The 17,857-nt window shown below is 49.5% G+C and overlaps 3 protein-coding genes across 3 annotated transcripts; 1 reads left to right on the top strand and 2 right to left on the bottom strand.

The window, feature by feature from the left end:
- Positions 1-711: 711 nt before the first annotated feature.
- Positions 712-3,337, bottom strand: MFIFM68171_02235 (E3 ubiquitin-protein ligase RNF13; the record flags this gene model as incomplete). Its single annotated transcript, XM_071057657.1, has 2 exons — positions 712-1,051; positions 1,110-3,337. 2 exons carry the CDS (start codon positions 3,335-3,337, stop codon positions 712-714), a joined length of 2,568 nt encoding a protein of 855 aa, XP_070913758.1.
- A 2,796-nt stretch (positions 3,338-6,133) lies between these two features.
- On the top strand, positions 6,134-7,006 carry MFIFM68171_02236 (uncharacterized protein; the record flags this gene model as incomplete). Its single annotated transcript, XM_071057658.1, has 1 exon — positions 6,134-7,006. The coding sequence occupies one exon, from the start codon at positions 6,134-6,136 to the stop codon at positions 7,004-7,006; it is 873 nt and encodes a 290-aa protein (XP_070913759.1).
- A 2,709-nt stretch (positions 7,007-9,715) lies between these two features.
- MFIFM68171_02237 (uncharacterized protein) lies at positions 9,716-10,778 on the bottom strand (the record flags this gene model as incomplete). Its single annotated transcript, XM_071057659.1, has 3 exons — positions 9,716-9,829; positions 9,918-10,220; positions 10,563-10,778. 3 exons carry the CDS (start codon positions 10,776-10,778, stop codon positions 9,716-9,718), a joined length of 633 nt encoding a protein of 210 aa, XP_070913760.1.
- Between the last annotated feature and the right edge of the window lie 7,079 nt (positions 10,779-17,857).

The raw sequence follows: 17,857 nt of genomic DNA on the forward strand, positions 1-17,857 counted from the left end.
AAGAGCAGAAGCACAAAATATTTGTTGAAGCCCATTTTCATTAGCGCGGCTGCTTAGCGCACCGACATCCGACATTTACCCGCTGGTTAACCGACATTTACCCGTCATGCACCCTTATGCTCACGTGCGCACTAGGAAGCATGCTCCATGGCGGGGTACCAGGACGGCAAAGCATGAGCTTTTCCTGGTATGCAGGGCGCGATTATTCGCTTATCCGGAAATCCGTTCATCCACCGAAGTCCTCGCCTTTCGCACAAACAACGCACAACACGTCACGGACGCAACCAGTAGAAGCAAATTCACTGCAGTACTTGGAAGCCAGCGGCGCTGTTATCCCTTGCATGGAGGCGTCTCCCTCTGCAGGGATTCTGGGTATGTTTCACTTCCACGTCTTTGTAGTACTCTATATGACGGTGTGACGAAGGTGTTGGAGCCGAGTCTCGGTCCCTTGCCCAGCCACTTGCCCCTAGAGAAGGCCGACCGCGCGGCACATGGAAAAAATAGGCCGAAAGGATAGGAAAAGAGGTATCACGATACATTAAGAAAAGAGCGTCAGTGGAGAGGCCTCTACCAGTATTAAGCGCCCGCACTGTATACACTACCCTCCCAGTGCTTAACCCTGCCCGAAGCGCCGATATTCCCCCCAAGAAATGCAAAAAACGAACCCGAAAATCAAAGCCACCCCCGACGCCTCGATAGTGTGTGCCTGCATTAACGGCTGCGGTCGGCTCCCGAGCCCTCCGGTCTCGCTGAAAGAGATGAACCGCCTCCGAAACGGCTTGCCAGGGCGCTGAACCAGACGTCATGGCGGTTTGCCTGCCATTCTTGTCTTGGCGCTTGAGCAAAGGAAGGGCCTCGTTCGAGATCGTCCTCGAGCTGGTTAGGAGAAGGAGGCCTGTCCTGGAAAGTCTCGGAACCGTCGCTGCTGTCGTAGGGATCCTCACGGAATGGCTCGTATTGTGGGCCTGATCCAGATGCTCGGGCCAGTGATCTGACAACATCGCCCTTGCAAATCGGACACGTCCGTCGTCGCGTGGTAAGCCACGGTGTACTGGCCGCAGGTGAGTATGCTTCTGAACATGATGCAGCCGAGGATCGGGAGGACTTACATGCACTCGGCGTGGAATTCATGCCCGCAAGGTAGGCTCATGACCCTGCTCACACCATCTACGTACTCTTCCAAACACACAACACACTCTACTTGTCTCCCCATGTACTTTTTCCATTCGCTCGAGCCACGGCGCTGGTTCTTCTCGTGAGAAGGCGTCCTCGACGCCTGCAAGGCATCGTCTACTCTCAGCAGGTCTCCAGATTCTGGAACACCCGTGGTAGTGCGAGACCGTGGTCGCGACCGGGACGGGCCTTGAAGCAAGGGCGTGGTGGGTGAAGAGCTTGTGGGAGATGGTGCCCTGGGGGACTGGCTTGGCGACGGCGCAACTGTGTGATAGGTACGCACCGGGAGCCGATCGACCACTGACTTTGGCGCTCTCCACCTCCGCATGCGGATCTTTACTCGCAAAATAAGAAGGGCATACACGATTGTCAATGTTACCAGAGGGCTGATCACTAAAACAAGGAGAGTGTCGAAAAACGGGCTGGCACTGCCAGTAGGCGTGATGGTGACCCAGAGGCCCTCGCGGTCGTTGGCACCATCATTCCCGCCGGGCGCTGTGAAGGTGGATGCTGATGTTCCGGCCGGGGACCCCGCGGTTTCTGTTGAGGCAACGTCTGCCACAGCGTCTGTATCGTCGTGGTCACCGAAGATCTTGGAAAGAAGGCCGCCCCTTGCGCCGGTGGACGAATCAGAATTTCCGGGCCCAGGTTTATTGGGATCATCTGCGACTCCAGGTACGTATTCACCACTGCCCGGCGTGATGCTTCCACCTCTTGGCCCTCCGATATCCGCAGACGACCCGCTCCCGGCTTGCCTTGCGGAAGCCTCCGAGTTGCTGGATTGGATATCGTCATATCGAGAATCTTGGGAGGAAGAATCACCGCTCTGCGCTGAGGGTCCGACGAGATCAGGGTCACGCCAGTCCTGGACTCCGATCTGGAAACCGTCACCAGACGGCTTGCTGTAATCCGTGGCCGTGTTGCTCTTTCCACTGTCCTTTGCTGCCCTATCTAGGCTATTCTTGATAAGTTTGTCATTCTCGTCGTTCCAGTCATCGACGAGAACCCAGTCGAGCTGGCCACTGCTTGGAGGCCGACTGTGATCGGACGCAGTGCTGCGGCTCTCCCCCCAGTGGAACAGTTCGGAAAACCAACTTCTTCGTGTTGCCTGAGATCTCTTGTTTCTAGAGTTCTCCCGAGGAGGCGGCATCCGGGACGGCACTCTCGAAGCGTCTCTCTTAGGTAGTGCTGACCTCTTGGTCCTCCCAGCTTTGGCAGATTGCTGTACTTTCAAGATGGGATTTCCGTTCTCGTCAAGGATGTCCTCGATGAAGCTTCCGGGCTGCATCAACGACGACAGGAGGTGGGCGGTTGTGCGGGAGGTGAAGACGGAGGGAATTGTAACATTATCCACATTGCCGCGGGCGAACATCTGAATTAGAGGGCCGCCCTTCTGATTGTCCCCCACGATCAGGGCAATGGCGCCCCGCCGTTGCGCCCACTTGACCTTCTCAAGAAAGCCACAACCGCCGCGACTCAGAAGAGCAATCTTGCCCGTGATTTCGGCCGTTTCTTGCATCGACTGGATGTCGGCGTGGCTGGATCCCGAGCTCGTCGACCCCCCGTTGTAGGACGACCTCGGCTGCTGGAAGCCTTGGTGGAGATAATCGTCTGTTCCATCATTCGTCGGCTTGGGTTGGCTCTGAGGCTGCTCTTTCTCCGTACTGACCCGGTCGACCAGGGGTCCCTTTGCTAGGTCGTCGCGTTTCGAGTTCTTAGTGTCGACGGGAATGACGGCCGACTTGCTGCTGGCCAACGCCTGTTCTGTCGCCTTGATAGCCAGTTTAAGTCTTCCATCTTCCCAACCTGGAATGTCGCTGCAGCCCAGCTCGCCTTCCCCCTCGCCCTCCTGCAGGGTCTCGTCCGTGAAGCCGCTTCCTATCCACAGCTGCCCGCTCAATCCGTTACTCGGCAGAGGCGGACCAAACGCAGCCGGTCTAGCAGCGAAGAAGGTGCTGTTGTCCTCTGTCAGGCTGATGGCAGCACTCGGCGGGAACAAAGAAAAGGGCGCAGTGAACGAGAACAAGCTTCGGAATGACGACTTCTGAGGTGGGGACGATGTCGCTGCCGGGTTCGGGCGGCGGATGGAGCTGATGGACCGACAGACGAGGAATAGCGAAGCGGAGAAGAAGAGTACGAGGATGGCCACTCGAGGAGGCCGCATCGTGGGGCTGCCGTCACGCGACGATGGGTGGGGTGATTCAGCTGCCCGATTCAAACGGGCGAATACCTCGGATGGAACAGATCTGGTAGACACTGCTCGACGTGCCAGGCAGGATTGCGCCCGGTCATTCGTGAGAGGGATCTTAAACTGTTGCAGCGGGTAGATAATTAATGCACAGGGAGTAAAGGGAAATAAGAGGAGGTGTCGGCCAAGGAAGTTGGATGACGAGGTGGGCGAGCTGGGGCGTTATTTGCTGCCGCTTTTGGCCGGTGTGGACCCGCCATTTTCAGCAGGCTCAAGCACTCTGGATAAGGGCATGAAAAGCGGGGCAGATGCACTTGTCCGAGGCCACGGATCACCAACAAGTACCCCACCTAATGCTCGTTTGTATAGTACACCGCGGCGCACTGCGGTACAACAGGAGCCTGGATCCAGGCCGCGGCGGCCACAGCAGCAGAAGTAAAATGTATGGAGAACAGAGGGGGATATATATGCCGGCCATGTAGTTGTGTCGTCTTGTGTGGTGTATCCGCCTGTCAAAGAGCTCTGTTAGGCGCTGCTTCCCATCCGCCGTGAAGTACGCTTCATGACACAACCGTGGGAATGGACGCAGTCTGACTGCGCGCTTCGCCTCTCGAGAACATAATAATACCGCTTCATTCGTCGATCTGCAGAGAATCGCAATGCCAAAACAACGCCTGAAACGGAAGGTACGGAACGGCAAAGGAGTCAAGTACTTTACTCATTCCACGGAGAGCATACAGAAAAACCAGAGACTTCAACGTCTTTTATAGTGTCATGGCCCTTTTACTAAGGGAAACTAAAGCGGTTTATGGACTTGGAACGCGAGCAAGGAGAGATGGTACCGGCGAGGACAGGTCCGCTGGGATGATTATTCGGGTACCTAGGACTGATGAGTTTTTCTAACCCTTCTATACATAAGAGACAAATTGCTTCCCTGTTACGTCCAAGACCGGTTTGAAATTGCGCCGTTTGAGAGTGGTCGTTATTCGTCGCTTAGCGTTTCAGTCTCGGCCCGGAGCTGCTCTTCAGGCAGAGACGTGGATGCCTCACAGGAGAAGGGTTAGGGTTGTTTGTACGCGCGTTGACCAATCTCAACTGGTGTTTCAAACTTCGGATCGCCCAACTCCTCAGTTTCCTCGTGGCAACATAATGGCAGAAACTGGCAAGCCTCTAGCTGGAGAGCGCGACATTGTTATAAGTAGCGCGAAGATGCATCTTCGTATACTTCACGCGGCAAGTATTCACCGTCTTTTTGACTTGGCGGTTTACCTTAGGTTAACAGAATGACAGCAACTCGCCTTTCTCCGAGAAACGGGAGCAATGGACACGGAAATCGAAAGCATGCTGTCTTCATTGACACCTGGCTCCCAGGACCCTCAAGCCATTCAAAGCCAACCAAAGCCTCCCGTGGAAACGATCGAGGTCCTACCGACTCCTGAATCATTCTCGGTCAAAGCTGAGTACTCTGGCCCGGACTACAAGTACCTTGTGGCAAAGGCTGGAGACAGCGTGGTGGTGTGCGCAAGGATGAATCAATTTGCTCTAGGATATAATCCACGAAATGATGTGGCGGGTCGGATCCCGTGGGAGCTTTTAAAACGGAGTGAGTCACAATCCACCATAGCCTCAGAGGTGTATCTAGCTCTCCACTCTCATAAGGGTGATTTATTTTGGGGGGTTCTTTCCTGGAAGGCTGGGGAACACATTAGGGTATATAAATGGCTCGATCGTAGGCGTGCTGGGATCGGGTTAAACATCGCTACTAAACAGGTCGGAGTGTTTTCGGTAAATCAGGGCATTCTTAGAGCCCTTAGTTAGTTTTTCTATCATTGCGGTTGAGCCGGGACGTCTTTAAACGTGTAGTCTCTGTCATCATGTCCGGTTCTCCTCAACGATAATCTAACGATGTTGTGGCCAGACGTTGGGACAGCAGCCGTGGGCGGGCAGCTGTAGGGCTGGTGGAGCTACCCGACTCCGTCTCGGATCATGGGAGACCGAATGTGAAACAAAGAATTATCGGCCTCCGGTGCGGGAGGTCACCTTATTCCAGGCCTAGTTCTCAGTAATGGACCGGTTTTCCTCCCAGATTCTGGCGCTCATCGCCAAACTCCTGCCTTTAGCTGCCTTACAAGTGTTCCGGCTTGTTAGTCGCCGTCTTGCTGACATAGCATACCCAATCCTCACCCAGCACCTTTCCCTTATGACCGCTGTAAATGTCGGGGGGAAGTTAAGCTTTTCATCTCTCAGAACCCGGAAACCGCCTTTTATACTAAAAGCTGACGATTCACCACGGGACTTGGCCAGTCTGCACACGAGATACCTGGAAAACATGCCCACTGCTTTTAGGAGGATGCTATCGGATGGACGTGGGCAGTCAAAGACGTCACATAACAGATCAAATTTATCGGGACTACAAAAACTTCGTCTTACATGAAAGCTTTCGCAAACCGCCCGACTTACCGTTCTTCAACTATTCCCTAACCTGGTCTAACATGCGAAGCTCGAATGTGTGTCAGGGTAATTGACCTCACATCAGTACTTCTCGTTTGAGAAAAGATCTGGCTTCAGCCGCACGTGACAAAACAGCAGGACACGCCGATTCCATACGACGCGAAGTCACGTGAATTGCCCGCGGCCGCGTTTGGGCCAAGCCAGTCCCAAAACACCCAACATTACTACAATTCTTCACGCTGCGCGGTTCCCAAGACATCCATCGCTACTGCATTCCTACACGCATTTTCGCACAAGAAGACGACATCAGAGTTGACGACAATGAGTGAAACGGCTACAAAGGCCTTTGTCACAGCGGAAATTGAAGCCCTCCGTCAAGAGACAAAGGCCGAGTTCGCTGTTGTCCACAAGGCAATCGGAAGACTCGAGACCGACGTTGAAGAGCTCAAAGCCGATGTTCGCGAACTCAAGACCGATGTTCGCGAGCTCAAGACCGAGTTTGGGGAGCTCAAGGCCGATTTTGGGGAGATGAGGGTTACAATGAGGCAGATGGAGATCCGCGCCCGCAATAGCAGGCTCAAGAACCCGATAGCCCGAATCCGCCCTGTTCCCATCTTTGTCCAAGGCCGTGGTGCCGAAGAACCCAATCCAGACTATTTCCCAAAGTACGCCGACCAACTTTACGGTCTGAGAACACCACAGAAGGAGCGCGACTACCAAATGCTTGCCTACCTCAGCAAATTTTACGATATTCAGCTAGAGGCAGCCGATACGAGCCAGTCTAGTGAGGAGATACAGGTTGACCCCGAGCGTGCTGTGGAGCTACTTGAAGAGATACTGGGGCTTGATGAAGACAACTTTATCGCATTCCGCGCGAGGGCACAGCAGTTTGCTACCCAAGGTCCAACCGCTGAGAAGCGGGACCGGCCGGCAACCAGCTCGTCCGGAGGGCCGCAACCGCACCGACGCAGGCTCCAGACCCCATCAGATGGCGCTCCGACAATCCCGTTTACCATAACGCCTAGTCGTGCGCGCGGCCACCCAGCGCCCGCAGACCAAGTTGGCAGCCCGACGATTCCTTTCACCAAAACACCCAGCCGCGCACTGGAGCCGCCGTCGGATTTCCATACCGTGGCTGCGCGCCCGCGGCACCCCAGCACAATTCCCGACACCGAAGAGACGGCGAGCTCCTAGAGTGGCAGTCATAACAAAGCAATACCACGTCACGAAGAACGCACCAAGGCTTCTTGACCGAGGTACAAGATGGGGGTTTGAGCACCGGGGAAGCACCGCAGCCACTAAGCTCACTGTTGGGCGTGATGAAGAAGCGGAAGTTCTCTGCGGTTCGTGACGGATATGAAGAAGTCACCAGCGAGGTCTCATTCAAGCGGTCACCGGCCTCCTGCCAAGGTAGCTTGAAGCTAGGGATGCAAGGGGCAGTCTGCGGATGCATTGGACTCAATTATGTCTGTTTGTTACGCTCTCTGTTCTTTTCATAGCTTTCACCTTTTATGTTAGTGCATTGCATGTGGCGCTTTTTTACGCAGTGGTTCTTATGCAGTGCGTTTCCTACATATACTGTTATCCCCCACACCGTGACTGACTCGTTGTGACTGTTGTATCCTCTCCCTTTCGCCGACAATACCTGAACGTTATACGGACTGCCTTTAATACGCTTGCCGCTCCGCTGTCCTTCCTCTCGTCCGGTACCGGATTCGCGCGGAACATGCTGAGGACTAGACTGAAGGCACCAAAGCCGGGCACCTGGACCGCCGAGTGGCCTGCGATCCAGGACCACCCCTACGGAGCAGTCAGCATGCCACAAAACCTCCAGACACCAGTTGACCACTTTCTGGCCACTACTACCTCCTTCGCCCTAAAATGGTCAATCCGAGAGAATACATATCGACCTTGCAAGCGCAAAATTCCATTTTGAGCGGTACCTTATTCATTCTCTATCTCGAAGACGGTAAAGCAAGTTGAAATAATTAAGTAAGAACACTGCCTTCAAGCTACTGTTTTGCGTAATACTAGTTGGAACCGTTTGGCATGCCTCCGGAATGCGGGTATTGGGCCGGGTACCCCTATAGCTGGTATTCCCAATGGCGCTACGATGCTTCTTTCTATACCTCCCCGTTCACGGAGGTTATTTATTATATCCTGAGCTTCCCGGGAAATGCCCACATACGGCATGTAGCTTCTAAGCAGAGAATCGCCCACGCCTCTCTGACTAATAAGCTTTGCTAAATAAGCCTGGCTAAGCTGGAAATCCCGCATAACAGACATGGTACAGAGAGAGTGTCTTGGGTCCATTAACTCCAATAACGGGGCACCAAGGATTCGGAGGCCAAGTCGTATGATAGGTTATGTTTCAAGACTCATACAGGCTTCTAGGTCTAGTAGTTGTTGTTAATGCAAAAACCAGATTAACGTTTGGTATAACTTACTCAGGTGCGGCGAGAAATTTCTCAAGCAACTGGATGGATTCGACTTCAGGATCTCCATCGAAATATCGATTCTCGTCAATGAGACGTGTAGCCTCGCTCGTATTTCATATAGGCGCACATTATATTTGGGGGACGTGGAGGACGGCCATCTAAAATTGGAAGGGCGTAAGGCATACAAAACTTCTTATGCTTGTCTACTCCTAGGTCTCCCGATCCGGGGTTACCGAGGCTGCCGTCTGGGATCCGGGTGCCCGGGCGTATGCTGGCACTTAACACCCAGATCTCCAAGGTGTCCCGGATCCAGGACCTAGTGATAAATAAATTTCTATATTATACTTTCACATCGACCTCCTCGCAACACCTATCGTCCCTCTGCCACTCGCCTTTGAGTGAGTCGGTTCTGACCCCTGTATGTAAGGTTTCCAAGGCCGCTTAGCTGACTGCCTAAGTACCTTGGGCAGCTAGCCGGAACCTGCCCAACTAAGGATCAACATCTAGAAGCTCGATGCTTGCAGGTTCTCCTTCTCCACGGCGTGTTGTCTACTTCATCGCCAACTGGCTCTTTCTCTTGGAATGGTAGTGCCAATATCATGTTCGACTCCAGCAGAGACACCATAACCGATAGATTCAGGTTACTAACTAGCACACTAGGTACACTGAGTAGCACGAATGCTAATTCAAGCTGTTCCCTGCCAGTGGTAATTAGAAGCATCTGGGACGCTCTTCTCCCACACCACCGCTACCAGATCTTACCAGTCGGCTCCTTCACCTGACACGTAAAGTGCTCCCTGAAGTAGCGCGAGTTCTCCAGCGTCCCCTTGACCCGGAACTGCGGTCTCGAGTGTGCGGATCGTCATACACCTGCGAGACGAGCAGCTCCTTCTTCGACTTGGAACATCACAGGCTCGCGAACGCGATGGAATACAGCTGCTCGTGCGTCCACTTTCCCAGTCCTGGCAAGCGGGTGTCCTGCTCGAGGCGGTCCACTCGGTGCTGCTGCCAGGCAAGAAACGCCATGTCGATCCCCCAGCGTCAGCGATGTTCTCTCGGAGCCTCAACTCCCCGTTCAGCGGCAAGGGGTTCCCATCCAGCCCCGTGACGGTGTAGTTCCCGTACTGCTGCACAAAGCACAAAGCACTGCGTGCGCAGCCGGAACTCGGTGTCGGTCCGCGCGGTCCACCAATCGTTCCCGTACCGGCCCTTCGAGGCCGTACTGGATCCCACTACTACTATCGAACGAGGGCGACACCTCGTGCCCGATCGTCCGACCCGTCACGCCAAAGTTGGCATTACGACGGCAGCGCCGCGCCAAAGTACGAGGGCTAGAGGATCGCTGCAGGCCGGGCACTCACGCCGGGCCCGATGTCGTTGGTACGCGTTGACCGTCTGCGCCGTCATCCGCCACTCACTCCTGTCGTAGGGCGTGCCCAGCCGGCCCCCAGTCGCGCGCGACAGCTCACACTGCTAGGTGCGCCACATTACCGAAATAGCTCCCCGTGATGCTCACGGCCGAGTAGTACCGCAGCACCGCCTCGCCGTCGTTCAAGTCGACCACCACCGGTGGGAAACCCTACTTGCGCTTGGAGCTTTTCCATCTTTTGCATTGCCACAGTCCGCATCGAATCATCCTGCCAGGGAAACGAATGGTACGGGCGTACTGGTCTTGTGATGTACGTCATGAGCTGTTGATCGAGGGCCTTGTCGGCCTCGGAGAAGTGCTCCACCTCGGAGAAGTGTTCCGCCTCGGAGAAGTATTCCGCCTCGGAGAAGTATTCCGCCTCGGAGAAGTGTTCCGCCTCAGAGAAGTACTCCTCTTCGGAGAAGTATTCCGCCTCGGAGAAGTGTTCCGCCTCGGAGAAGTGCTCCGCCGCGTAGAAGCGCGAGAGGATCCAGCCGTGGGTTCTGACATCCGACGCGTGGTTGACGCAGGCTCGCCACCGGGCCGGAGAGGCTGTTGGATCCTGCGCGGTGGTTAGTGGAGGTGGAGGTGGAGAGGGAGGTGGAGGTGGAGAGGGAGGTGGAGGTGGAGAGGGAGGTGGAGGTGGAGAGGGAGGTGGAGGTGGAGAGGGAGGTGGAGGTGGAGAGGGAGGTGGAGGTGGAGAGGGAGGTGGAGGTGGAGAGGGAGGTGGAGGTGGAGAGGGAGGTGGAGGTGGAGAGGGAGGTGCAGGTGGAGAGGGAGGTGGAGGTGGAGAGGGAGGTGGAGGTGGAGAGGGAGGTGGAGACGACCGAGTCGTGTGGGTGGCCGTGACGGAGTGTGAGTAAGGGGTAAGAGATAGTACGTGTGGAGATGGTGGGGGACTGACCCTACCACCTTGGATGTCTTTAAAGACACGAAGCGGCTCCAGATCCGCCGCGAGAGAATGCCATGTTTGAGGCCCTCGATGGCCCGCCACATCAGATACGTCTGGATGACCTCCTTCGAGGTATCCCGTGTAATCCTGGCAATGTCCTGTATTAGGTGGGGGAAACGAGATCATGATGCGGTCTGCCGAGTAGATTGCGGGCGCCATGCTGGTCATGACGCGGTCTAGGCCAAATATTGTTGCAAGGTTGGCAGTCTCTGACAGTGAGATGATAGGAGAATCTGGATAACAAGCTAAAGTGCGGAGCAGTACACTGAGAGTCAGAGAATATTAGGGTACTCCCAATCGGTTTACACGCCCGTAGCAATAATTCTGCAGCTCCTAAAACAGAAGTACTAGGAGGGAATGTCAGTTAATATATAAATAGTGTCGATAGGTAACTAGGGGATATTTATAATTACCTTTAATAATAAAACCAATTCTCCCAAATCCGAACTGCTATTATCTATAATTTGTACTTAGTTATAGAGTAACGTATTTTATCAGTAAGTGGGCCATATCAGCGAGTGGGCCACTTTTTACGCGACGCGATACCTTTACCCTCAATAACAAACTTCTCTCCACATCCAAAATGCCCTCGAAATCAAATGAAGCCCATATAATCCTGGCCCTTCAAGCTCTTCAAAAGGACAAGAATCTAAGCGTGCGAGCCGCAGCTAAGATCTATAGAGTCGCTCGAAATACTCTAGGGCGCCGACGCGACGGCAAACCTATACGACGCGATACTACGCCGAAGTCGAGGAAGCTCACCGAATTGGAAGAGGAGGCTATTGTTCAATATATTGTTGAGCTAGATGCCCGAGGATTTCCACCAAGGTTACGTGGTATAGAAGATATGGCCAACCAACTACTCTATGTACGCAACGCGCCCCCTATCGGCAAGCTCTGGGCCTATCGATTTGTTAAACGTAAGGAAGAGATTCGAATGCGCTGGTTGCGTAGATACGACTTCCAGAGGGCTAAATGCGAGGATCCAAAGGCTATTGGCGAGTAGTTCGTCCTTGTACGGAACGTCAAGGCCAAGTATGGTATTGTAGATGACGATATCTACAACTTCGACGAGACTGGGTTTATAATGGGCATTATCTTCGCGGGTATAGTAGTTACGACCTCGGATAGCCGTAGCAAGGTAAAGCTAGCTCAGCCTAGCAACCGCGAATAGGCGACGGTTATCCAGGGAGTCAATGCCCTCGGCTAGGCTATCCCTCCGTTTATTATCTTGGCTGTATAGTACTATCTTGCTAACTGGTATACTGAGTGCGACCTCCTGGCTGACTGGCATATCGTAACCACCGAGAACGACTGGACTACCAATATAATAGGCCTAGATTGGATTAAGTACTTCGACTACTATACGGCGCCCCGGATAAAGGACAAGTACCGGTTATTGATTCTCGACGGCTACGAGAGCTACCACTCGACCGAATTCGAGCTCTATTGCCAGCATAACAACATTATTACGCTCTATATACCTCCGCATTCCTCGTACCTCCTCCAGCTACTCGATGTCGGCTGCTTTGGGCTGCTAAAGAAGGCGTACGGTCGCTAGGTTAAAGACTTAATATGGATGTATATTAACTATATAAGCAAGCTCGAGTTCCTTTATAGCTTCTATAAGGCCTTCTTCGCCTCGATGATAGAAAAGAATATCTAGGGTGGCTTTATAGGTACTGGCCTTATGCCGTACGATCTAGAGAGGGTGATATCCAAGCTGGATGTAAAGTTTCGTATACCAATACCCCTGAGCTCGCAGGCCGGTAAACTATAACCTTGGGTCTTCCAGATACTATACAACCCTCGAGAAGCAACCTCGCAGTCAACGCTTATTAAAACTCGTATTGCTAACCATCAAAACAGCTCTCCGACTTCGATATTGACTACAGTGGACCAGCTTACTAAGGGTACGATAGCTATAATGTACCAGGTAGCCCTGCTTCAGTTAGAGGTCTCTTTGCTCTATAAGGTTAACGAGACACTTAGTAAGCGCCGGAGAGCTAAAAAAACACGCGTATAGCTTGGAGGATCACTTTCAGTATAAGATGTTTTCCCCGGGACTCGACTCTGCTCCCAGCTCACGGAAGGTACTTATTGTAGGTATCATCTCGGCCAACGGTAGAACGGAAGGATCAGAATTGTAAAGGGGTTATTCTGGGAATACATTAAGGGAGATGGACTACGATATCTCAGTACTGAAGAGACCTTGGCTAGTGGACGATATCGTAGTAAACAGCCTCCTATTGTTATTGACTATATAGAGACTGATTCTTACAGATCAGAAGTTCCTTATATGAGAGGGTTTTCCACAGGGTTTTTATCTACTCTAGTACAATGACATCATCTACCATCATTCGGCTGGTTCTCCTAGTCTTGTCCAGTAGCTCTCATTACAAGCGGGTACCTAGCATACAAGGTATTTCGATACCCCAGGCCTTTATAAACCAGGGGTTTAGCACAGTATTTACCATATATACTGAAGATTTTAATGCACCTACTATCAACTATAACTCCAATAGTGACCTGAAGTTATAGATTCTTATAGATATATATAATAATTCGAGACTTCAGGACATCTTTATTCGGGATAAGGCATTATCCCGCAACTGTATACACCACCAATCCCTTCACCACAAGTCCCTTTTCCTATCCCCTATATACCTTAACAAAAACAGTATGAATATACTTTACTTCTCCAACCCTATAGCTATATTATAATCACCGGGAAAGGCGTTCTACATCAAGGTATCAACTGTAGGGTAAATGCTACAGAAGCACTTAATTATATATCTATGGGTTGGATCTTCCCAGATATTATGCCCTGTATATCCAGCTACCAAAGCTGGGAACCAATTATCCATAAGATGCTTATACCAGAGAGGGAGAGGGAGGAAGACAAAGAGGAGGAGAACTAAGGCTGAGTAGGGATAAAAAGGAAGAGGACGCTACTGACCAGTAGCTATATATCAAGAAACAAAGTAAAGATGAGTATTGAGGAGTTGGCATATACTATTGGCAGCAAAGAGGTAATTCTTCGCTTTTTCTAGCTTATCCATAGCTAGAGAATATACAATAAGCCGGTAAAAAGACGATTTTTTTTATAAGATGCTCTAGGGACAGCACTAATCCTAGAGGACCTAAATAGCATCTTTAAAGATAAGACAACAGTTTCTATGTTCAGCAATATACTTACAACTGCCTAATGTACGCAAGTAGTCGATAGCATTATAGGTAGCAGAAGAGAGAAGAGGATAAAAGTCGGAGATCTTCTAATAAGTATAGGACGAGCTAATATAAAAGAGTCTTGGAGAGCTTTATAACAGGAACTTATTAAGCCAAGGAAGTGGAAAAGAGTTTACGGGCTCGATAGCTGTATACCATTCTTCCCGTTCGAAAATCCTATAGAACTCTGAGAATATTATCTGATGTCAGACCTAGAGATAATTTCCTTTTACAAACTCCTTAGCAAGACCTTTCCCGAAATCTCTAGGGGATCGAGAAAAGCTTTTAGAACTCGATCTGGAATAGCGAGGATTTCCTAGTATACCTCTGGGAGAGTAGGATATCTGAGGAGTTAGATAGATTGCCACTAGAGAAGCTTCTAGAGCTACTAAAGCTTTTATAGATACATTCATCAGTATAAGAAGATTTATAGACACGGAAACCTATAAAGAAATCTATAAATAATAATTACTTAGTCTTTAATATAATCGGAGACTAAATGCCTCTAAGGAGTTACTGTATACAGTCCAACTGATAGTTAGGAATCTCCAACTGCTAGTTAGACCATACGTACCAGGTGTGTAGAATATATTGAAACGAGGGGAGACAATATATCTTACATTTCAACTAATTAGCTACCAGTAGCTCAGTAGCTCGTATCAGTTTATAAGTCGGAAAACGGTAAGGGGAAAATAATACTTGGAGTGAACTTAGTAAAATAAGGATTGAAGTATACTCTCTCCTCTTCCCTGATCTTATATAGCTTGGTAGTACCTAGTAGCATAGTTAGACTTTGCAGTTACTTAGCCACTACTTCCCTTTATACTATAATATAACCAAAGAGTTTCATAGCTACGTCAATACAAGGTATTATATTAGAAAAGACTTTTATTCTATTCTATTATTCAGTTTACCGCATATATAGTATGCCTAGGAGTATATAACACATCTGATTAAGTAGTATAAAGCAGTATTGTTGCCTAGAATATAGCTGATCTAGAGATCGGTCAGGGTTCTATAGACTAACCGGCGTCTTACAGTATCCTCTATAGTAGAATATCCTTCTCTATTATAGGTTTTATATTGCCCGAAGTAAACAGGTATAATTCGTTGACCTCGATATAGGGCTATAGATAGCTAGGTAGAGAGGGGAATATATCTAGAGTGCGATGAGCTAAGGACTAAAACCTGATATAGAAGAAATAGTATTATTATTTTCTTAACCTACTATTGAACGTAGGTATTAGGACTATATATCCTATACTCCCCTGACTCTATCTCTAGTTCTTCAGCCTAAGTCAATATTCTAGCCATTCCCCTTAAAACTCAGCTCAGGCAAGTATCTGCCATTAGTTCCGTTATTCGTTTTAAGAGTCTATATCCACTTCACTTCCTATTATATACATCCAATCTTCGAAATATTTCAAAAACTCTATAATAGCAGTCTTTATCACCTCCAGTCTTTCCTCTATTATACTTTGATTTAACAAGACTCTATCTATCGTTTTAAGCAACTTGTTTTAGCTTTCGATTATCTACTTCATTATATCCTCTATAATGAGAAACCGTTTATATAGAGTTTCTGTCAAGAGGCAGAAACCTCCTTTTTACCTAGCACAGGGCAAGGTGAGAAGCGGAAGGTTGGGGTGAAACTACTTAACCTATGAGAGCGGGAGACTCTTGCAACAGAGAACACGGTCGGCAAGTACAGCGGTAGGTAGGAAGATTGACAAAGATGAGGTTCAGGGTTCAAGTCTCAAGCGCAGAGTGTTTTTCAAAGTAAATGCAATTGATCGTACGTTTTGATTGTGTGTGTGTACGTGTCAGACGTCATTACTTGTTTAACTATATAGGATTTGGAGACGAGGGCGAAACTCCCTTTTATCCTTATTTCCTTGCATTGAACTACTAGGATCCAGATCCACGGATATGGGTCCGGGCGTATGGATCACGTTTGATCGTATCGGATCACAGTGATCCGGATCTATAGTTTCAGGCTTAGATTCCAGGTCCAGAGATACGAAACTGTCGCATGGGCATAGATATTGATCACTGTGATCCGCAACGGATTACAACGATCCGGATCAGTGTCTGACCCAATATAGTATAGGTGCCTTGGATCCGGTTCCATAGAGCCAGGTTTCATACAGTTTAGTTCCGTAGACCTGGATTTCAATCTCTTGATCCTGTTTTAAAGTCAATTAAATCAATTGCAATATATATAGACTCTCTTATATTGCTAAGAGAATATTAGCTTAGGGTTAGGGTTATAGCTTAGAGTTATATATAGCTCTTTTTATATTTTCTAAGCTTATATATTAACAGTTTCGTAATCATCTATAACCAGTATTTAGGAGACTAGCGTTTATGCTTTTAGGAGTAGAGGTAGCGGCTACTCTAGACTTCTATAACTGACGGTAGTCGCTAGGTTCTTAATGACTATTGGTAGGGCTATTAGGTAGGTAGGCAGCAGGGTCGGCTTATAAGCGTTGGAAGTACTGTAATAGAGGTTCTAGAAGCTTTCGAAACTAGAATACTAAGATATATTAATACTTGAAGGTTACCGGCTTTAAGTATTTAGAAGGTAGATAAGGGCTTTAGTTCGAGTAAGTTGGGAGTATCTATTACTACTAGGTATTTAAATAATATAAACTCAGGAATTAATTGAAAAAGCGTTCTAATAGAGCCTACTACCTACTAACGTTCCTAATAAAGATATAGATATTATCTATAGTCTGCTTGTCCTATATAACTAGAACGTTCTAATAGAAACCTCAGGTACTATTGAATAGGACTGAGAGAAAGCCGAGCTAGTATAAAGTATATATCGTTAGTTCTCCCTTATTAGTCCTTGATTATATTTGGTAGTACGAGATAAAGATCTATATATAAGCGATAGTATAACGCCCTGAGCTTATAGGCAGCGTTGATTATACATAGTAACAAGTCGGTATATAGCTAGAGTACAACCTATCCTTTACTTCAAAAAAATGTTATATAATATAAGAAGGATATAAGTTTAGTATAATAAGATAAGGAGGAACTATATATACACTGTACTAACTTTCTATATACTATAGCTTATAATTATTATATACGTCTATTCTCATTCGCTTAATCGAACTCCTTCCCTTTACTATAGACTATATATACTAGGACTCAGTTATCGCTGATAATTATATATAATAGACGGCCTCAAATGCGCTTTAAGATGACAATAGCATAACTATAACAAAAAACTTTTTCCTTTCTGCTTCGCCGGCTGCTTGCCCGCAAAGCCAGCAAAACAGCTGCAACCTACATCAATCAATTCCTCTCGAAAAGCCCTATCCAACGATACCGCTTGCAGCCGCGCGGCACCTGTTGCGTGGCTGCAGTTGGGCCCGAAAGTCAGACTGAGCTGAGCGCCCAAGCTGTCAGCAAAATCTTCATAGTGGGCTTGTCGGCCTAACAGCCTTGCAGATCAGGCACCAACGGGCCCAGCCAACCCCACCTAATACCAGCCACCCCCTAGCTACACCAGCCACCTCCCTGGCCATACCAGCCACCCCCTAGCCACATTAGCCACCCCCTGGCTACACCGGTCCACCCCCTAACCACACTAGCTACCTCACTGTCTACTATGGACAGCGTTGAGATGGAAATGGATATGGGAAGCAGGGTAACTATAGAGGAGTCCCCAGCTTCAACTCCAACCCTAACTCCAACCCCAACCTCGGCTTCAGCTTCAGCTCCGGCCCCGACTTCGGCTTCAGCTTCGGCTTTGGCTTCAGCTCCGCAACTACTTCGGCCTCCCCGTACAACAACCAGCTACACAAGCAATGGTCAAAGAAGGTCTCAAGGGTCTACCCAGGCTCAACAGACCTATAGCAGCAGCAACCAACCAAACCACCCTACTCTAGGAGACTTCGACAATTTGGTTAACAAGCTCCTTGCCTTTATACCAACTGGAAATAAAGATAGAGCTCGAAGCCTAGCGAAAGAAATACAACAAGCCTACCGAAAGGCTGTTACGGTAC

Source organism: Madurella fahalii (genome assembly GCF_045866475.1).
Source record: "Madurella fahalii IFM 68171 DNA, scaffold_1, whole genome shotgun sequence".
In the NCBI taxonomy this organism is placed as follows: Eukaryota; Fungi; Ascomycota; class Sordariomycetes; order Sordariales; genus Madurella; species Madurella fahalii.